Here is a 22,021-nt window from a genome sequence, read left to right as displayed (position 1 = left end):
GTTGCCCAGTGTTTGTGTCTGTGTGTGGTCAATCATGACTTGCAGTGGACTTTTTCTTTTATTGGTCACTAAAGGTATTTGATCATAATAATATGGGAGAAATCAGTAAAGTAACAACATTTGGCTACAGAACTTTTAAATAAATTATCTGTAAAATTATTGTTTTTAGAATTTATTAGAATTAAAATTTAATTTGATATTTTTGTTTGGCAGTCATTTGACCCAGATTGATTTTACACTACATTTTCGTAATGCCAAAATACATTTCTTGAGAATAATTGTAACTCAAAAGAGGTTTTGGTATACAGATTTACTTGCTTATTTAAGCTAAACACATAACCTAGATTTACTTGAAAACAATAATGTTGACACAGAGGTGGACTTTAACAATTTGCTTATAACTTGATAGAATAAACCTGACAGCATTGAATGCTGCTTATAATGTTTACCAAAGTGACTTTTTTATCAAAAGATTTCCTAGACTTATTTGTTGTTCTAACCACCCTAAGAATAACCATACAGGGTTTAAAGGTTTTGGTTAATATTTAGAGCAAGCCTATTGAGAACAATAAAAGATTTCCTATTTATATGTACAAAAACTTTTTGATGTGTGTGCTGTGCGCTGCATAGAATTATATATTAAATAGATAACAGATGGTCTGACACATTAAACAAGTTTTTGTCTTTCTCTCTTATGCCCCCTTGTGTTTCCTTCTGTGCATATTTAGCTCTAATTAATTTATTTTACGGAATAATTTTTTCCATTTCAAGATTCACATATATGGACTCTCAATAGACTGCTTAACACAAACTGTAATAGGACACTCAACACAACTGACCATAGCCTCCCAGTTGTCGTTTACACAGTGATGTGCTGTCCGTGGTGCTGAACGCTGTAAGTCTCTTGGGTACCACTAACAGGCTTTGCTGGCCCTTTGACATTCGTTTGTCTACATGATTAAATTGGTCCAACCTTAAGATTTAACACTTTGCTTGAGGTTTGACAACAGAACAACTAGGTGGCGAGAGCAAATAAACACAAATGAACGTCATGCAAATCAATAGTCACAATTATCGCGTCTCAACAGTTTCAACAGTTCATTAGGTAAGCAAAAGGCCAACATGTGACCCTGCTTTTAATTAGAGAGCATGACAAAACCAAGCTGTGAATCAAACTCTGTACCCCTATCAAACTGTTTGTGATCAATCGATCTGAATAAAGAGGGACAAAACAGAGGGGGATGAAGAAACATCTCATGAATTGCAAATAAAAGCTGCATGCTTAAAGTTAATTCATGCTTCAAGCAGAGCAAAATCACATTTTTAAATATCTTTGCACGTCAGTTTAGCAATTTGAGTTGCTGAAAATAAATGCATATTAACAAAACACGTAGGCCTACTATCCAAAAGTGCCCTGCCCCGTTTTAAGTTAATTGCTTTTTATTTAGCAACCCCTGGCGTACGTTGCATTATATTCAACCTTTTTAATAAAAAAAGCAGAAAACTAAACACTGTTATTTGGTGTAGATAGGAAACCTCGCTCCACTCTAATGATTCAAAGGACCCACGTTTTGCTGTCCCTTGTTATTGATAAATTATTCATCAGCGTTCAGTTTAATCAGTTATTCTGTTTATCCGAGTCCTCTAATGGCGCGCATCTCTTTATTTTGAATATCAGAGGCTCTTCTTAAATAGCGGCGATATGGGCTAAACGCTCCGCCTTGCACCCATGGCGAAGCTCGGTGTGAAAAATATTTCAGGGGCCTTAACGAGGAGCCTTGAGCGATTTCCCTACATGCATAAGGGCAGCAGATGTCGAGCTGCGCTCCCATGAGACTCGATCTGCGGAATTTCATCATCGTTTCGGGATGACCCTGCGCCAAGAGGGGAGTGGGCCAAAGACTTGTGTAGCCTACGTGGTAAATCACCTTTACAATGGATTGTAATCATCAGGACTAATGCACGAGTGACCCATCTCCCCTCAACACACAGCTGAAAAACTAATCTGCAAATCCTCAGGCTATCATTGTAACTTACGCCTCAGAATATTGAGCCAAGCTGATGACCCAATATCACTTCCAATTCACAATCAGACCTGTCAACAGTCAACTGCCTAATTTTCTTAATCGAACCAACAAAACCTCGCTCCTTCAAAGGGCAGACCAGAGGAGCGAGTATATATTGGCAATAATGTTTGAATTCTTATCTACAACGCGCTCCTCTGTATGCTTGAGATAAGAGTTTTTATGAAGAGAACAGCAATAATGCCGCGTGTTAAGCCCAGCAAATAAGTGGCTTTATCTAGCATATTAAGCTTTCTTTTTAAGCTGCCCAATAACAGCCCGGTTTTGCATTCGTTACGCGCACCAGGGAGTCCTTGGTAGGTCCATTTGGTATAAGTGATGAAAATGATATGGGCTAATGTTAAAATATAAGGATAAATATATGATAAAAGAGGGTTAATAGATATAAAGTAGTTTGGGGTGAATTGTTTATTTTTCAATGATTTATTGAATGTATAGTTTTGCACCCTTTCAGCATATTTTAGTTATAGAGTTCATATATGAAGGTGTCAACACGTCTGTATTAATGTAACATCAAAAGTTCATGTTTAAAATGCCATATTCATTCTTATAGCTTCTCAAAGGTGTTTTAAGAATATGAACGGTTTAAACGCACTCACATTAAACGGGCAGCTAAGCTCTCGAGCAGCGTGGTCTGCTTTGCGCACACTGACTGAGCATCATGCACGAGACCAAGCACACTAGCCACACTGGTGTCAGTGCGAGCGAGAGGGATAAAGAGAGAGAGAGAGACAGAGAGAGAGAGAGAGCGAGAGAGAGAGAGAGAGAGAGAGAGAGAGAGAGAGAGAGCGAGGTGGAGTTGCTCGAGGTGGTCCACAACAGGCTAGCACGAGTTCACTCCAAGACCTGCAGTGTAGACAAGACAAGGCGTAGACAGCCTGTTTCACAAGGATGTATGCCAACAGCTCATGGATCATGAATGGATTGTATGGGCTTTTTGCGTGCTTTGACGATTATCAACATTTGGATATATGATTATTCGTGGCAATTAATTTGGAACAGAAACGGAAAGATCTAAATGTTTTATCAGCTGGATGTATCTAAACAGAAACCTCTGGATAAGAGTATGTCACTGGTTTGGAATAAAATAGAACAATCCGTAAAATGACTCCCAACTCCAGAAAGCTACAATGACTTATCCATGTTTGCTATAAGCTGGGCGAGGACATAAATCCAGCTTTCAAAATGGATTTACAAAACTCTGACGGGTCGTCTGGGGCGGACAAGCAGAAGCCCAGTTTGATCGACTTTGGGACGTTTTTCGTAGACGCTGACATCATTTTTGGATTTACCAGCCATCTTTTAAAGAGAAAAGCGAAGGTAAGCAGTCTTTGGACAGGGGGCAAAGTTGACTCTGGTACAGCAGGAAGAGTAGAGATTAAAAAGTTTTTTGCTTTTTTTAAATACTTTCTTTTGCCGTTTATCAAGTGTAATTCAGGGCAGTCATGTTTTGGGGCACTTACCATTATGATGACAAATGTCATTGGTTATAAAGCGTGCCACTTTATTTCAGCACCACGAACAGCGCTCATCGTCTGCAGCATTTGTGCTTTCAACACGTTGAATCCACAGCATCTAAAACTCACACATTTACACGAACTTAAAAAAGTTTCAAAATAGCCCACGAGACTACTATTTTAATAGTACACACCGTGGACTGTCTGGAGAAATTGTTCGTATCTTTAAAAAACAGTATTATTAGATAAAAAAGTATTAGATAAAATTATTTAGATGTTGGAAAAAGTCCTCCCGACAGTGAGCTTTATGATCAAAATGTTAAAAGTTGGCCTGCGATTTGTAGCCTGTTTAAAAAATGTCGATTGCATAGAAAATATGAGAAAGGAATTACGTTTCAAACTTGGTCGGAAAAATATCAACAGAAACGTTAAAAAATGCATTTTTGTTCTAATAAACATTTTAAATCAGGCAGAAATTATATAAATAAACGTTCATGTAAAAGTCGACCGCGCAAAATTGTCACTTCTATGCGCGCGCCTTAAACGGTCCGTTATTGATGGTTTATTGGACCAGTTGCGCTCTCACAAACAAAGGATTGAGTGTATGTTAGCTGAAGCGAGACTGACAGGATTTGGGTTGTGATTTACCATCACGTCATCCAAATATAATCATCATCACTATCAAATATTTAGCGATGAATAATGAAACATTTTATTTTTAGATTTTCTATACCATTTTCCTGAACACCAAGGTTGTAAACTGCAGTTAAAATAAATACCAGAGGATGGCGCCAGAGTAACAAGCAAAATACAACAGTGTCATCAGGATCAGAAATCTTACAGTAGACACGAGCAATGAATTGCAATATAAAAGGTGACGTAATTTATATCAAGAAGTAGACTTACACATAAACTCTAACTGGTGCATAAACTGTTTCTAGTCAACTATTTGTTTTTGCCATTCGTGTCTTTTAACAAACAGCATGTCACTTATTTACTTTAAACAAAAAATGGTAAACAATTTGATTATTTTTACCTGTAGCCTATTTAAAATCGGTGTAATCAACGCACATTAAACACACAAGAAATTGTTAAATTCAGAAGCAATTTCTGATCTGGTATGACCTAACGTAGTCAGTGTGATTCCGTTATTTTATATAGCCTATATTTATGTCTTAAATCCATTTATTTCCCGTTGCTCACCTATCTTACCTTATGAGTAACCAGGACTTTATTAACGTTATTGCATAGTTTATGAACAGGCAGTGGAAAGTAACTCCTCAGCCACCGCATCAATAGTGTTTGAAAAAGTTGCAGAACACTGAACGCAGCTCCACCCTTCCAACCAAGAGACCGAGCCGCTCGCATTGACAGCAGTCAAACTTCGCTTCAGCACACGCGCGTCGTCATGGGATTACAGAAAGCCCAAACTTTAGCACTGGAGTTTACTCATGCTTGTTCTTTTGCGCTCAAAACAACACTTCGGGAACCGCGTCTATAGTCAATGTGCCTGGCACGAGTTTCGATAAAACAGATGTGCATTAAATGCACTGTTTAAAGTGTTAATCATTCATACTGAGATGGATTTAACATATGGAGATGAGCAAGAAGAGTTCCAGTTCAGCCGATCATCTGTAAGTGCTTTTAATAAGCAGCTATTGCTGAGAAGTTGTTGGATGTAACTGTAAGCTACATAGTTTACATGATCATAGTTTACATTACGTTGTGTATTTTAGCTGCTTAAGTAATTATTGTTGTTTGATTACAAATCTAATTAGGGGAGTGGCACTGAACACATATTCTTAATATTTCTTAGTTTAATTTGTATTATGTAATAAATGTGTAAGTGTAAAGTGTAAAAGTGTAAGTGTAAATAGTTTTATATAGGCTACATACAGTATACCACTTCTAAATTTGACAAAATGCATATTTTGTAATATGGTTTTGTTGACTTTTAAAAGGTTGAAGGCAGTTCAAGCGGAGAGTCTTCATTCTCACTCGAGTTGGGTCCAAGGAAAAGACTGTCAGTGGATGAGGAAAGGTGTGCCAGTAGACCACCACCTGAAGGTGCAGGAGCGGTGAGCGTCTCGGAGTCAGACAGGGATGAGACGAAAGCAGATCTGTGCAAGCAATGTCAGATGACCGTAGTTGAACTAAGGAGACAAGCCTTCGCTCTGGCCGATCCCACATCCTTGAAGGTCAGTCAGTGAGAAACTTCATTTTTTTTACGAGCAAACACATCCGAGGCAGGGAAAAAGTTTTGTATTATTATTAATCTTTAGAGGACCCTTGATTCATGCAGCAATGGATCTTTGGATCTTTTGTTAGTTTCAAGTAGCACTTGACTTTCACCTTGGCTCCTAAAGTGCTGAAAGTTTTTCTTTGTTCCACTCCGCTCTTTTCAGCGCATTGAGAAAGCTTTTGGATCAATGGGATGGAATTCCCAGTGATTGATTATTAAAGACCATTTTGTGTAAGATCTCATAAGCTGATGAAAAGTTGACACAAATAAGCGTTGTCTTTCTAGTTTTATGACACCCTTAACAGAAAACTGATATCCTATTCAGGTCCCTATTCACAAAGATTACGGAATCATCAAAAGGTTAATCTTTTTACTATACCTTCAAAGAGAGCAAATATTTTAACAACGCCTTTTTGAAGAACGTTGAGCTATGGGCATTTAGTTACACATTCACGTTTTTTATTTATATTCTGAAATGTATACATCCCTGGATAAAAGCTTGATCATAGCCTTACCACACAAACACTTTGTGAGTTAATTCAGTACTAGCTGTTATATTTATGGTCAATGTGATGATGATACCCCATCAAGGTGGAGCTAAGGGACACTCAGATATGGATGGGCAGGATATAAAGAGAGCAAATGTGAAAAAGAAACTGTTATAAACACTAACTTGAATCAGGATTCTTATCCCTTTGCAGTTAAGTGTATAGTGTAGATTTTCAGTGTTTTCAAAAAAAGAAAAGAAAAAAAACCAATGGGCTTTTTCATTGGAAGGAACTTAAGTCAAATCAATCAAGTGGTTTCCACTGAAAGATTCTATATCACTAAGTCCCAAACAGTGAAAGTAAATCCACAATATCACCAAACCCCAGAACAATCATTGTCCTGTCATAGATACCCCTGTATCACAGGTCTCCACCCTTTGGATTTGGAAACTAAAACACCATCCACCATTGTTTGTTTGCATTGACTGTAGTCAATCTGTTCAATTCCTAAAGCCAAAGTTTTCTCATTACCTTCCCTTTCGGGAGTTCTCGACAGCTTTTTTTTACTTTCACACACTGTATTCATGGAGAGTATGAGAAGAAAGAGTGCCAGTCTTTGAAAGTCTATTGAGAGGAGGGGGGGTATTTTGGAAGTGGCCCATTGTTTTAGGAAACAATGCTTATCTCCCCCCTTGTCTGTCGACATTGGGGGGAGAAAACGTCGAGTGGACTCGCTGCGGAGTCTGTGGAGGAAGTGGAGACCCAGTTGACCTTCATCACACATTCAAAGTGTTCCTGTATACCCCTCACCAAATTCCCACCACAGTTAAATATAGGCTGTCGACTTTATATTGTTGTCTGACTTGCTGCTTGGGTTAGCCTCAGGTTTTCCCCTCCTCCTTGCTTTCTTTTGTGCTTGTTTTCTAGGAGAGATCTCATGCTTAGGTAGGATTACAAGCCCTTCGGTTTACTTTGAATCCCCCTCAATTCTCCCTCTGCAGGTTACCTTAGGGAATAAGAAGAGGGCTTTTTTTGTAGGTGTGCATCAGTGTGTGTATGACCTTGTCCAACCTTTTCATGTCAGAACAGTGCATCCAGTGCATACTTATAAGTACAGAACTAATAAGTACAGAATCACCCCAAAGTTTCGCTGCCCATTTTACTATGACACATTGCCCTGGGTGGTCTGCTCCAGGTGTAGGGGAAGAAGCGATGGGGTCAAGCCGAAGAGGTAATGGCTTTATCAGCTCATCTACTGATGGCTTAATAAGACTGTGAATACATTGGCAATGGGAGTTCTGCGTTCCCCACAGTATAGGAGAAGAAAGGACGCTTTGTCCAACAAGAGATGTAGGGTGGTTACCTGACCTGAACTTCCAGACCGAGCGATACAGTTCAAGATGAGAAACTACAGAGGGGTACTGTTTATCAGCTCCTGACAAAGATTTGTGCAAGCGTGGGTGGCCTGGGTTTAAATAGTTTGGTTCGTAATTTTCCTAATTTTGTACAGGAATTCAATTTTAGATGTTTATAATGAAAAGTTTGTACTGTAAACCTCAGCAGTCGATAAGTTTCGTATATCACCTCCTCTAATGACCCAGCTGCACTTCAGTGGTTCATATAGTTAATTATCCTGAGCCAGCTTGTATGCCGATAAGTACTAGAGTCAGTTGCTTTTGTTCAGTCTTTAGACTGCTTTTAAGGTCCACTTTTAAGGTAGTAGCGTCTTGTATCGTCAGATTTTGGACATCAGAATAAAGTCCACTTTGCAGCTTTTTCTAAACAAGATTTGTCAACTTAATACAGATAAGATTGTTGGCAACATGTACAGTGATTAAATAATTCATACTTCAATAATAGTCTGACCTAGAAAAAATTTAGGAAAAGGTACAGTATGTGGATTTTGTATCCAAGAAGAATTATTATTAATAATTTCTTATGATTCAGAGCTCGGTGCAGAAGATAAAAATCTGCCAATGCTTTCCGCGTGTCTGTCAAATATTATGCCACTAACTAAAACAACCCGGTACACTCTCAGTCTCAGGAAAATTTTGCAAAATATGAACTTTGACAACTTGTTGCAGTAATCTCAAAAAACAACACCTCAAGGTATACAAACATGTGACCCTGCCTGTAAACCCAGCTCAAGTCATTTTTTTGTGATTTACTGTTTTCTACATAAAATCAGTAATGTTGAGAACATTCTGTGAAAATATAACCTTGATCACTTTAATGTTGACTGAGTAAGACCATATCAAAGATTGAAATCAATATGAAATTAATGATTGATACCAAACTTTGATGCTTAATTAGATTATGAGACTTAGGTAGGTGAGGTACAAAAAAAGGTCAAAATTGGTCTCAAGGTGTCACTGTATTAATAACTATTAAAAAGTTCCTAATATATACCATTTTGTACAGGGCTCTACACTAACTTTTTGCACTGGCTGCACTGGTGCGCTTTTTTTCCTAGGTGCACCAGCACAAAAGTTAGGTGCACCCAAATTTTTGACTGCATTGCATTTTACACCACAGTTTTACAAGCGCCCAAATCTGATTGGTTTAGACCACGATGTGTGTGTGTCTAATGTATCTGTTGTTGAACCAGAAGAAGACTTTCGAGTTGCGGAGACTTTTTTCACTTAAAAGGCTTGTCGTACTGGTGCAACCTCAGATTTTTTAAGTCGCAACATTGAAAAATAAGGTCGCATGTATGAGCCCTGATTTAGGGACAGATATGTATACTTTTGGCATCAATATGTACCTCTAAAGGGCCGGGTATACCTTTTTTCAGCTTTAAAGCATACGTGTTCGACACTTGCGCAATACAAATAATTTCTTATTCAAACTATACTCTACCAGGCCGACGACATTTACAGTACTTTAAAAATTTAAAATAGGTGAAGAAAAGTAGCCGATCCGTATTGCAAACAAAGTTCAGAACAAACAACAAGAAAACAAAGAATAGGAATCAAACATTATGGTGACAAACTGCTCCACAGCTTTCTTTTCTTGGAAGAAGTGAACATAAAAAAGAATAAAACGACAGTGTGTGTGCAAATGCTTTCTATTGCCTTTGTATAATTGTTTGTAGTGGAGTGTGCTATCTCAATAATCTTGCGCATGCCCTGTTGTACGCGTACTGTGGGAAGTCCATGTATGTGCGCCGTGCCCATGACGTAATTTTCGTCATCAGGAGGGTCCGCGGTTGTCCACGTGGTGTCAAATTTTGGGCCGTGCGCGGACGGTGTGTGTGGATGACCGCGTACCCTCCTGATGATTAAAATGTTGTCATGCGCACGGCGCAAGTACACGGACATCCCACAGTACGCGTACAAAAGCGCATGCACAAGATATACGTCCCTAGTAACCCCTTCGGTTTAAGGTACTTGAACTCTTTGGGTCGGTTTCCCGGACAGGGATTAGACTAAAATAAATGTAAGAGCTGTCCAAACTGAAAACAACTTGCATTGACATATCTTAAAATCTACCCATTCTCACCAAGATGCTTACAAATGACACGCAGTGTGATTATCGTGCAAAAGATACCCCAAATTCTGCTTTTGCGTGCATATGATACGCCAGTCCTTTCCCTTCACTTATATGGCGAATCGTTTCGTGTCGTTTTATTTATTGGTTTCTCATTTGTTTTCTGAATTTTCAAACCATTTTCGCTTGGGTTTAGGGTTAGATTTCAGATTTGTTTAAGCAGGTTATTTAATATGCAGGTTTCTCTATGTTTCGTCTATATTTAAGCCATGGTCGCTTGGAGTTGGGGTAATAGATGGGGTTTGGGTTAGGATGTCATTTTTATATAACAAAAAGTTGTTCTAACCCTAAACCCAATCGACAATGGTAAAAAAACAGAAAACAAATAAGAAACCAATAAATGAAATGACACGAAACGATTCGCCATATAAGTGAATGGGAAGGCGTATCATATGCATGCAAAAGCGGAATTTGGCGTATCTATTGCACGAAAATCACACTGCGTGTCATTTGTACGCTTTTTGGTGAGAATGGGTTCCTTAAAATACATCAGTGCCCTTTGTTTTGCCTCAAATGCACACAAGTATGTTTTTATATATATTTCCTAATTAAACTAAGGCCTAGTCCTGGCTTAAGCTAATCCCTGTCTGGGAAACCACTCCTTTAGGTGCAAATGTGTCATCCCTGTGACAGCAAGGGAGGGACCTTTAATTCTGACAGTAGACAAAAATATTTCTTAACAGTTTCTAAAAAAATACAGGTGGTGTAAAAAAAACTATGCACCTGACAAAAATCTGTGCACCCTGAACTGAATAAAGCTAATCAGAACAGAACATGCCATATTTGAATGGATTATGCATCAGACGGTCTGTGTGACTGTGGGTGTGCCATCTGAAGCTAGCATTCTAGTATAGGGTGGATCTGTGAAATGTGAACATCACAAATTAAACCAAATTAAATGTGTAGGTTAGGTCAGGAGCAGACTTTAACTGCGCCCGAGTAGAATAAAAGGCCTTGTACATACCGTTAAGGCAGTTTAACAACCTTTTCAGAAGTCCAGTGCTCACTAAAGACATCTGAGGGATAATAAATATCTTAAAACTGGTCCTGAGTGAGTCGTCTTCCAGAAAATGCCATGTCAGCGTTGCAGCCTTACCAGTGACATGCTGTTTCTTTGCAGTCTTCTGCCAAGCACACGCTCACGGGCGGCAATTAGTCTTTCTTTACGCCCCACAGCTTTTAATGGCTTCACTCTTTTTCACCGGGTTTGCTTTGAGACAGCGCCATCCTTTGTTTTATTATTTATTACCGATGATTCCTTCTCCTGATATCTGTGAGGAATGGTCTCTCCTCTTCAAACAATAAAGAAGCGCTCCCCTCAGTAGTTCATTCACTTCAATGTCAGGGCACTTAACACCTGAACAATGCCGAGGATGGAATGCCTGGAAGCTTAACACGGGACAATGGACAAAGACTTCATTGCCTTCAATGATTGCCACTAAACTTGTCACAATGCTCCAGCACACGGAATGGTTTCAGCACAGCTGAAAAAGTGGTCAACGTTATCTCTAAATAATATTTCTTGTATACAATTGTAAACAATTAACTGGTAAGAACAAATCTGAAAAGGTTAAACTCTTTAGTCCACCTCAACAAAGTTGCCTTTGCACCTGGGTTTTTGCAATGTAACCATATGGAATGTATAGCATTTCCATTGTGATGACAGATTACAAGGTATATGGTATCACATTTAATAAGAAGAATATGCGCTTGAGGGCGGTCGCTGTTTCATCCTCATTGTCCAAAGTAAGGCTCTGAAATGGCTGTCATCAATAATAACGGCCACTATATTTCTAAGGGTCTGTAAGCTCTCTGTTGTGACACGTTAGAAGTTTAAAGTCCATTCACAGTTTAGGTCAAAAACACCTGCATCCCTCTGCCCTTCGCATTGTGTGTGAAACCGTAGACGACGGTTGTAATGAGAATACTTACCTCTCCTGTGCTATCACTCATCTCTCCAAACTCCCTTGTGACTAACCCCCTAACAACCCTGGGAGAATTATCTAAAGGGAAAGCTAGTTGGACTCATAGTTTGGCTTTCATTAAGAGTACTTAACCCCTGTAGCTTTGTGTGGAGGATACGTGCATACGAGGGACACTGGGCTTGTAATTGTTACGTGAAAGGTCAGTTTAGTTTGGCCACCATGGGACAGAATTACAATAAAGTATGAAAATGGGTTGACCAGCCACGATTAGACTGCATTGTCTGGCCGCAAGGTTTAGATCTTTCAGACCGTGGGCGGATTCATTCATTTGGTAGTTACGTAAGACGCTTTTACTGAGTTTTATTGCATGCCCGTTCTGCGTTATGAAAAATCTGTGAGGCTTGAAAGGACGTGGCATTTCAAAGCCATTGCAAATTAAAAAAGCTGAACCTCTGGTACCTTGCATATCACTTTTTTTGAAATGTGTCAATAAGTCAAGCACTGTCATGAGGTAATCGGAATTTTCAGGTGGCTGTACAGTATGCCCGACGGCATTTTTTGAATGGTTATTCCGAGGACTTCAATTATTTCCTCACACCCCTACCAGAGAAAAAGTTCTCACGAGAAGCGAGGCTGATTGGAGCGCAGTTGAAGGACTACTGGAAGTCCTGGTTCGACTTGCTCGCCCCATTCTTTACTCTAAACCCTGCAGGAGAGGTTTGCCTCGCACATGCCACAGCAGTCACTGTAAATCACTCCACTTTTATTACCATTAGCAATAGTTTCACATTCATTTTTGCTCATGTTTTAGTGCTTTCGTATACTTTTAAATGAGTGTAAAAGAAGTTCACAGGTGTTTATTAGACGATTTGTGACGAACGTGGGGGCGTACATGCAATCCAGAGAACATTTTAACGTCAATCACACATTCTCAACTGTTTATTGTGCATGCCTCCCATTTTATTTGAAAATAATCAATTTAGTGTTTTAAACAACATCGGTAAATCAGTCTACAAAACCTTGTTTCATGACTGCTCTGAAGTGAAACAGCTAACCAGTAGCATTTTAAAACCAAACATTGGGTGTGAATTATATTAAGCAACGGATGCTCGATTCTGGGATCACCTGCATCTCAATTTGGAGATGGTCGTTTTATGCATGCTGCTTTCCTTTTAACCTTTTCAACCCTGACCCCTCTGACCATATCGGAAACCAGAATGTAAACCACAGGGTATGATGACAGAGCCAAGTATGGCATTGCATTATTGATGTTTACTCTAGCGAGCTGTTCTATCTGATTTCCAATCGGTAAAGGTTTGAAATCTTTGTTTGCTTCTGGGCTGTGTCACTGTTAAGCTGTGAGCTCAGCTGATATGACTGTGATAAGCTCTTCCTAAACGGTTTCATTCTCTGTATGATTATTTTGTTGTCATGGCGAAGCACCTGTATTGCATTTGTCTTTTTAAAACATGCATTGATTACTACTGATACAAAATGAGCTATAGATGTCATAATGATTTATGTTGTCAAGCGAAAGGTTTTTCCCACAGGAGGTGGGTTTGACTTTGGATCTTTAAAGTGTATTGAAGTTCCTCTCCTGTCCTCTAGAGGCATATAAGCCTTTTGTTTTGAAAGCGCTTTTGAGGATTTTGACTTGGTGTGATGGTTTTTTCATCGTGTGCCAGATAAATCAATACTGAGTCTTTTATTTTAACCGGTCAAATTTATCTACTGAACTATTTGGTATGGAAAGGGTTCAATAGAGTAAATACATAGAGTTAAACACATTAAATAAGAATCTCACGACCAGAATGTGTTTTGCATATTTACTGTTTTATTATAAAAAATAATTTTCATAATATGTTTAGAAAGCTGTGTTATGTTACCTTCAAATGCAATTACATTCTTAAGCCCTATTCGGACGGGATTAGTTTTATGGGGGTAGATGGAGTAATGTAATTTTACCACAGGACGTTTGTAATATTGATGGTCAATTCGCACGGGATTAGAAATCTCAGTAAAACATTCAGAAGTGGGAGGGTTAACTCGATTTCGCAGCCCGTCACCTCCCGTCATGTTCACATTACCTTGCTTCCTGAAATCACATGTGCAAACGCAACATGATGCAGACGAGAAAAACTCGAAATCAGACCAGAGAGTAAACACTGTGTTTAATTTCGAATTGTGGAGAACGTCACTTTCAGAAACAGTTTGTTGCCCATGAGAAGTGATTTATGCCGAAACTGACTTGCCACTGACTTGTTCATCCGCCTTGAACACAAGCGCTTCTATATAAAAAAACTTGCAAAATTACAGGAAATGACGGAATTTACGCATATATTTACAGCTGGTCTATTCACACGGGATTAGTATTACCTGTGGTAATTTCTCCGGACCTTTTTAAAGAAGGTAAAAGTCACCGTAATCTTTACTGACATTGTCCGTAATGATTACTGACATGGAGCATTCAGACGGGACTAAAATCGCTGAGAAGCTGAGAAGCTAAAAACTGATTTACCCCACCTCCCTGTGTAAAACTAATGCCGTCCGAATAGTACCTTACATTTTTAAGCATTACAGGAGTATCTACATTTCAAGATTCATGACTGGATATTCATAAAGTCAACTTCTCTGTACTGTATTTTGTGACACCACATGAGAAGTAATGCAGGGCAAAGAATGTAAAACTGTTCTGCTGGCTGTACAGTCCCAAAAAGGGTGAAAAGTGAAAAGAAATTGACTCAAAAAAGAGTTCACACTTTCCAGTTCACATCCATCCCTCCTCTTTCTGTATTTTATCCCAGGCTGGCAACAACAGGAGGAAACTTCTCAATGTTTCAGGGTGTGACACAGGAAACAGGCTGAAGGGGACCTAAGCTGAAGGCTGTGTACTTGTGTATGTGTGTGTGTGCATTTGCGCAAGTACTTTGGCATTTGTGTTGTGTCGAGCTGTCCAGGAACCCACACGACCAAATCTGTGTGGAAAATGAGCATCCAAGAATGTTCCAACCAGCATAATTGCCATTCTCTCACCGTGTCTTTCTTTGTCCTGTCCTGCCTGCTATTAGACTAAATGTCAGACTGACTGCGGGCTAGCAGATAAGAAAAAGGCATGCCGTGTACCACACCAACTCTGAATATCTAGATTTTAAAACAGCTGGCCATCAGCTGACCACCAGACTGCCTTTCTGACCATTGCACTTACAGACTAAACTTACGTGGCATTCACTTTGTATTCTGGAGGAATTTATTGTGAAGATTTTTATGTCATCATACAGCACCGTGATCTTAATACAGTGACAGTCAGCCTGTATGGGAACCCTGGGGTCGAGTGTGTTGCTCAAATGATGACACAGATCATTTTTTTTTTTGGATTTACGTAATTCATTAGTAGACACTGGTTCCCCATGATTGAAGTTTTCTTAAAATAAAATAACATGTTATAGCCGAGGTTCTGTTTTTGTGAATCTTATATGATTACACTAAACTCCATGTATTAAAGTTGTATGTTTTCTTTGTTGTTTTTCATGAATTAAAGATTCACATTATGATTGTGTACCTGGATTGTTCCTGGAACTATTAAGGTGTTGCATTAGCAGTCGCAAGTCACTTTGGATAAAAAATATTAAAATGCATAATTTGTAGCTTTGTTGATTTTTATTTAATTAGATATATATTAGATCTTAAAAAAAAGTAAGGTGTGTGTTTTCTAAGGTTATCTGTTTATCGAACTTAAATGTGCCGTAAAATGTAAAACCGTATTTACCTAGGCATAGATGAATAATACGAGCTCTGTACAATGACATATAGTGAGCCTCATATGCTAGTTAATGCTATATGCTAGCGTTTAGGCTGAAGTTTTACTATTGACGTTACAGTTAAGTTTTGCAACTCCATACAATTAAAAAAACGTACCCCTGAGAAACATCCATTAACTCTTTCACCGCCAGCGTTTTAAAAAAAGTTGCCAGCCAGCGCCAGCATTTTTCATGATTTTCACCAAAGTTTAATGCCTTCCAGAAAATGTTCTTCTTTAAATATATAAACATACAATATACCAAATGAAAGAACAGACCCTCTGCTTTCAAAAAAAAAAAAAAAAAAAAACGTTTCATCCAACCTACCTTCAGTGGTTCTTTTGTAATCAGCTTTTGAATATGGGTAGGTTTCTGCAAAAACACCACATTTTGAGCAAAAAGCAGAGATAATTAAATTTTTGTGACGGACTTTTCATAGACATCCCATTCAGAGCGATCTTTAAAACAGACACGGACATGCAGCCGCTTGCCATAGGGCAATACTTCCGGGTTTAAAAAGTTGTGAAAGGGCGCCACCTGGTGGTATTGCGGAAAGACGGAAAATCTCGTCATTGGCAGGGAAGCGTTTTCTCTTGATTAACGAGATATCTTGTCAATGGCGGTGAAAGAGTTAACAATCTTCAAACAACTGATTATTCCTCAAATTCCGTATTTTCATCCAGTCTCAAACCTTAGGTCTCTTAACACACACACAGAGCTACTGATAGGAGCTGCTCTGTGAAACAGCCAATCAGAGCAGAGCTCGACATTATTATTCATAAGTGTGTCACGATTTTGATTTTAAATCAAAATCGATCGAAATTGAGTCACAACCTCGAAATTCGAATTAAAAAATTGAATCGTCATGCATGACTTACATGAGAGATATCAGAGAACAATTTAAAATATTATTTTAATGCATTCTTTGGCACCTTTAAGAAGAAAACAATATTGGTGACGGCTTTTAGACCCACCAAGATTAAAAAAAATAAAATCTTTGTATTGTAAGTATATCTGCAAGTTTTCTCCCTGTGCTGTTTGTGCATGTGTAAGCACGATATGAGTGTGTGTGTGATGCCTCCTTTGCATGCCCTTATTTATTTTTTATTCTGCAGAACCCATGCTGATATGTGGCCCCCATAAATCTCTGCATGGAAATGCCAGTCAAAGTTCACACCTAAGTTCATTTCATGCTTCACCGTCTTCCTCTTGCATCTGTGGTTTGGTGTGTTAGTGAGCGTGATATTTTGCATTAAATTATGCTGCTTTATCATGGAACGATTATCATTTTTTTCTTCATGTGTGAGTGTTTGCGTGTGCACGGTTTCAGAATTTATTCAGGAGTTTAAGAACTGCTTTATGAAAATGTTCCTTTCAAAGATGAGAAGATTTAATCAGCCATTAAAGTAAAAAATTATTTGTCTCACCTTTAGAGAAGAGATTTGCAGGAATTATTTATAGGTCACTGCCTTCAAAGTTATTTGTCTGTATGAATAATAGTAAAGTTGTTTGGGAAGGCATGCATCAGGGACATTTCTTCCCAGGTTATCAAAATGAACCTGTTTGGCATTTAAAATGTGTCATGTTAATGTTTTGTGAGCATTTCTGCGAAGGAAAAAGTTAGAGTACCTTATTTAGACTTTTAGGGGTGGTTTCCCGGACAGGGATTAGATTAGTCCTAGACTAAAAGAAATATAAGAGCTGTCCAAACTGAAAACAAACTGACATGTCTTTAAATACATCCGTGCCCTTTGTTCTGCCTCAAAATGCACACAAGTAATGATTTTAGTAAGGGATGTTTGTTAAAACTAGTTATATTTCCTGATTAAACAAAGGTTTAGTCCTGTCTTAAACTAATCCATGTCCGGGAAACCGCCCATGAATGTTGTTCGCAATAGTTATATGCTTTTATCAAAAAACAATTACACTGCATTCAAGCCAAACATAATGTTTCCTGGGAATCAAACCTGTGACTTTGGGGTCATAACCGCTATGCTCTACTAGTTGAGCAACCTTGTTGTTTTGATATAGCAGGCATCCTGCCAGGATATTCTAATCTCTGTTTTATGGACTTGTAATTAGATTGCATAATGCTTCTTCTCACATTTCTCATTTAAACAGGCTTTTCATGACACGGAGCAGATAAGTGTCATTTAAGCTTGTTGTGGTTACTATCTGTCTGTTCTTTCATCTGTAATGTCTTCTTCATCATTTATAACATGGTAGAAGATTATAGTGTATTGTAATGCCTTATTATAAATAATGATTTCATGTTTTTGATTAAAAAGGATGACAGCAGGATAAATGAATCACTTGCATGTCTTTAGGTGTTTCCAAATATGCCCTTATTTTCTAATGTCAGTAACTGAAATTTGCACTTTATTATTTTGGTGCTGTAGATCTAAAGATAGAGTCAATATGAAGAGCTAAGGGTGGGCACTATGATAGGATAGGATTCATTTTATATCATGGTATATATGGTAGCGATATATATCACAGTAGAGTTTTCTTTTTCTTTTAATATGTTTTTTTATGTTATTGAAATATTTAATGAATAAACAAAACTCAAGTCAGTGATGAAATAAGGTTATATATATTTTTTCTAGTTTTAGAGAGTTACCCAAGACTTATTTGCCATTGCACTGGCTTGCTCTTCCATATTCTTCCAATCTTTATAATTAGCACCATGAGTGCTAAATCCTCTTGTTTGGGGCTATTTATGTTGTGAATGCCAAAGTAATCCTCTTTTGGGTCTGTAATAACCTCCATGCAACTATTCTGTAGAACCCAATCTGTTACCATGGTCTTACTAATGATGTCACAACACAAGGACTTTGTATTACCCCATCTGTTACCATAGCATCATTTATGATGTCACAATGCTATCATCCTTCTCCTTGCCTGAAGTCACTCACAGGCTTTTATGATGTCAGATCGGCAGCATCCTCCTGGAGATCTAGTCTTTTACTCTTGCAGCGTGTCAGCTATTTTATCTCACGCCTCACTTTATGAGCCCCACCGCAGCTTTTCCCACAGACATCAACAGTTCTGTGGTCCTCTGTGTAAAAGGTCTACAAAATTGGACACTTAAACGGCGCAGTCAGGCCTTTTCACACCACACTGCAAAGTCACGTCCTTACAACGGTTACAGTTATGGTTGTTAAAGTTATGTTTGATCCCTGTGGTCTTTTCATGAAAGGAACAGTTTAATTATCAGTGACGCAGCTATTGATGCCAGCTTGTTATGTTGTTGTAAAGGGGCAATGGGTGGTGTGAAGCAATCTTCTGTTTTACTTTCCCACACTGTCTGAGCCAGCGACCGTAAGCAGAGTTATGGCTTTTTCACTCTTATATTTTCCTTGGAAGTGGCGTTAATGAACTCAGTTGCATTTTCTTATTGAATGATGTTTGGAACGGTTATAAAGATGTGTGTGAGCTATCTGTCAAATGGGTGTCAGCTTTTTAAGAAGTCATAGCCTTTCATCTTAAATATTGACTGGTGGAGATCCATTAGTGGATTTAATACTTGTTTAGTTGTAATGTAATATAGGAAGTTTCTTTAATCATTTTTACAGATCAAAGTGGCAACATGGTACTGTAGGGAGGAGCGGGGCACAAGCTTACGCGTTTTGATTTTGGTTCAATCATTCAAAAAATATTTGAGTTTGATTAATTATATTTTTACACAAGCAACACACACATCTCTGCTACAAATGAACATTTGAAGTTTGTTTCTAGTACTTACCATTCTTGGACAATTACACCAAACGTGACAGAAATGCAAACGTTTCAATTTACCACATAGGTGGGGTTAATTGTAACAGGCAGGGGGTTGGTTGTAACAGTTGCTAAAAATTTGCAGGCAAATATTTCAATATTATTTTGTCTATATACTTGACTGGATATTGTTTATATATCTGTCTATAGACAGGTATCCACACTGTAGTCATTCATCCTTCCCTTTTCAAAAATAGTTCAATTATGGATACAAATGTCTTAATATGTGAGAAAAAGCAGCACAATTATGACAATTTTTTTTGTATATGTGACCCAGTCTGTAATAACCATACTACAGTTTCAAAATCAAATTCTGAGATAATGAGCATCAAAGTCTGTTTTAGACATTCATTTCATTATGATTTCAATCTTTGACGTGACTTTATTCACTCAATATTAAAGATATGAACAAAAATAAATTTGAGACAATTTTTAATAAAACAGGCACATTTATTTTGTTGGCAGCCAGCAATCATTCATGTGAAGCCTATTTAAAACAACGACAAGAATTACGCTAACGTTAGCGGTTTTCATATCGTAAGTGCTGAGGGGTTAGTTGTAACACAGCGTACAATTAACCCCGCTGGGTCAAAATATTTTCAAGCCTACCAAAAAAGTTGCTAAGAGCTGCAGACATATTAAAAAAATTATGCTATGTTTTAGTCAACAAAACTCTGATTAATATGACATAACATTGGATTTGGTATCTTACACTGTAAAAAATAATACCTAGATCTAACTTATAAAAAGTGAGGCAAGTGACTGCATGGGAAGTTTTAGGTTGAGTCAACTTGCAACCTTTTTTAAGTATATTGAACACACTAACATTACTTAATATGAATGCAATAAAATTGAGCTGAGTTAACTAATTGTACTAGTATTACTCAGTTAGATAAATCTACTTTTCTTGGTACAGGTAACATATTTATGGTTAGTTGTTGTTTTTATGCCGTGAGATGAGGGCTAGAAACATTTATTCAAACAACGCACCCACTCAGTTTCGATTTGGGCAGCTGTAAAGCGCGACATACTTCAGTATGCAGTCTATGCACAAGCACCAGTCTTCTGAACAATGGTAACTACAAAACTCAAAGAAGAAACAGAAACTCTTTCAAATATCGAAGATAAATTAACATTAAACACTAACAAGTCTTTCTTTTTAGTTAAAAACAAAACAAAAAAAGTTTTAATTCAAATTTCACTCTCCAAATGCAGTCCCATGCAAAGCATGCTGGGAACTGCAAGTCCACTGCCTAGTTAGTTCTGTTTACTAAAATAATTCATGTAGTTTTAACACAAAATTATTAAGTTAATTTCTTTCTTACAAATTTAAATAGATTATACATAATAAAATTAAGTTGAATTTACTCAATAATGTGTTCATTTAGAATTAATCAATTTATTCCAATTTTTATTTTATTTTAACTCATATTTTGATTAAAAAAACAAGAATTAAATTTTTTTAATACATTATACTCAATTTATTTTTGTTAAATCTACTAAGGCACAGAAACACTTTTTACACAGCCAACTTAAAAAAAAAAAAAAAACATATGATGAAAAAATTTACTTACATGACACCAAAACCTCGTTCATCAGTAACTCATTATACATTTCCAATAATTTGCGGGAGATCGTCTTTTGGCAGTGTGAAAAAAATACTGGAACAACAAAACGCTCAACCTTGTGCAACAATGTAAACAGTCCGTGTTACAACTAACCCCCACATAAGTTTTTGCCCTGCGCACCCCTACTTAAAATTGTATACAGCTTATAGACCTATTTCTACCTGATTTGTACCTTAAAAATGCATTTTAAAATATTTTTGACTGTTTGAATCATGTAGGTTAGGTGATTTTCACCCATACTGACAAAATCCAGAGTACTAAAAGCCATTCGCTTTTGTGTTTGTCTTGCAAAACACAGAACTTTATGGAACATGGCAGCGGCTTAAACAGTTTAAGGTGGTTACCATTCTCCTTAAATGAGGTACAATTGTACTCGTATGTCATAGGATTCACGTAAATGTAGCTATTAAAAGCGTATATAATACCTGAAAATTTTTCAAAGGTATACAACACAGTTCACGGTTAATCTAGCTATTGCAAAAATTTGGTTTGTGACCTATAATTTTAGCAAGTTAAAAATCAGCCCATGTTCATTTTTCACAGAAACAAATTGTTTACAACATGACGTGATTTGTATTCCCAAACGTGATTTATGTTGTCATACGTACAAACTTGGAATGGAATGCTTTTGAACTTTAAGGTCCACATCCACCACTACTGTGCACAGCCCCCCCACTGGAAGGGGATACACTTAAGAAGTGCACCTGTTTCTACGACCTTGGTCAGATTCCTTCTGAGGTTTATGGCACTGGCTTCAGGGGACGGGAGTTCGAGTACTGTCCAGTTGAATTGTCTGACTTCAGGCTAAATTCAAGCTCTCCTCCCCCTGTTTGTTTCTCTGTCCAGGAGGTCTCCTGGCTGTGGGAAACCCATCCAAGCAAGGACACGTCATGTCACTGATGTCCACTCTATGTTCATGTAGTTACTGCATGATACAGCATGAATAAAGTGCATATGTTTGTGTGTGTGCGTGTGTCTTAGGGTTAGGGTTAAGACACATACTGTTCAAAAATGAACTATATGTGGATTTGAATCAAAGCATCTGCAACATGTGGAATGCAATTACTGGAGCAA

The 22,021-nt window shown here is 37.8% G+C and overlaps 1 protein-coding gene across 2 annotated transcripts in view; it reads left to right on the top strand.

The window, feature by feature from the left end:
- Window positions 1-4,901: 4,901 nt before the first annotated feature.
- kif26ab (kinesin family member 26Ab) overlaps window positions 4,902-22,021 on the top strand; it is a 107,085-nt gene continuing 89,965 nt past the window's right edge. For both annotated transcript variants that reach the window (XM_065288669.1, XM_065288668.1), the window contains exons 1-2: window positions 4,902-5,175; window positions 5,503-5,739. In XM_065288669.1, coding sequence (XP_065144741.1) covers window positions 5,122-5,175; window positions 5,503-5,739 — 291 coding nt within the window. In that variant the 5' untranslated portion in view covers window positions 4,902-5,121. The remainder of the gene's footprint in view (window positions 5,176-5,502; window positions 5,740-22,021) is intronic.

This window comes from Paramisgurnus dabryanus, chromosome 17 (genome assembly GCF_030506205.2).
Source record: "Paramisgurnus dabryanus chromosome 17, PD_genome_1.1, whole genome shotgun sequence".
In the NCBI taxonomy this organism is placed as follows: domain Eukaryota; kingdom Metazoa; phylum Chordata; class Actinopteri; order Cypriniformes; family Cobitidae; genus Paramisgurnus; species Paramisgurnus dabryanus.
The sequence above is the reverse complement of the archived record's forward strand: the minus strand, read 5'-3'. Positions and strand labels throughout refer to the sequence as shown.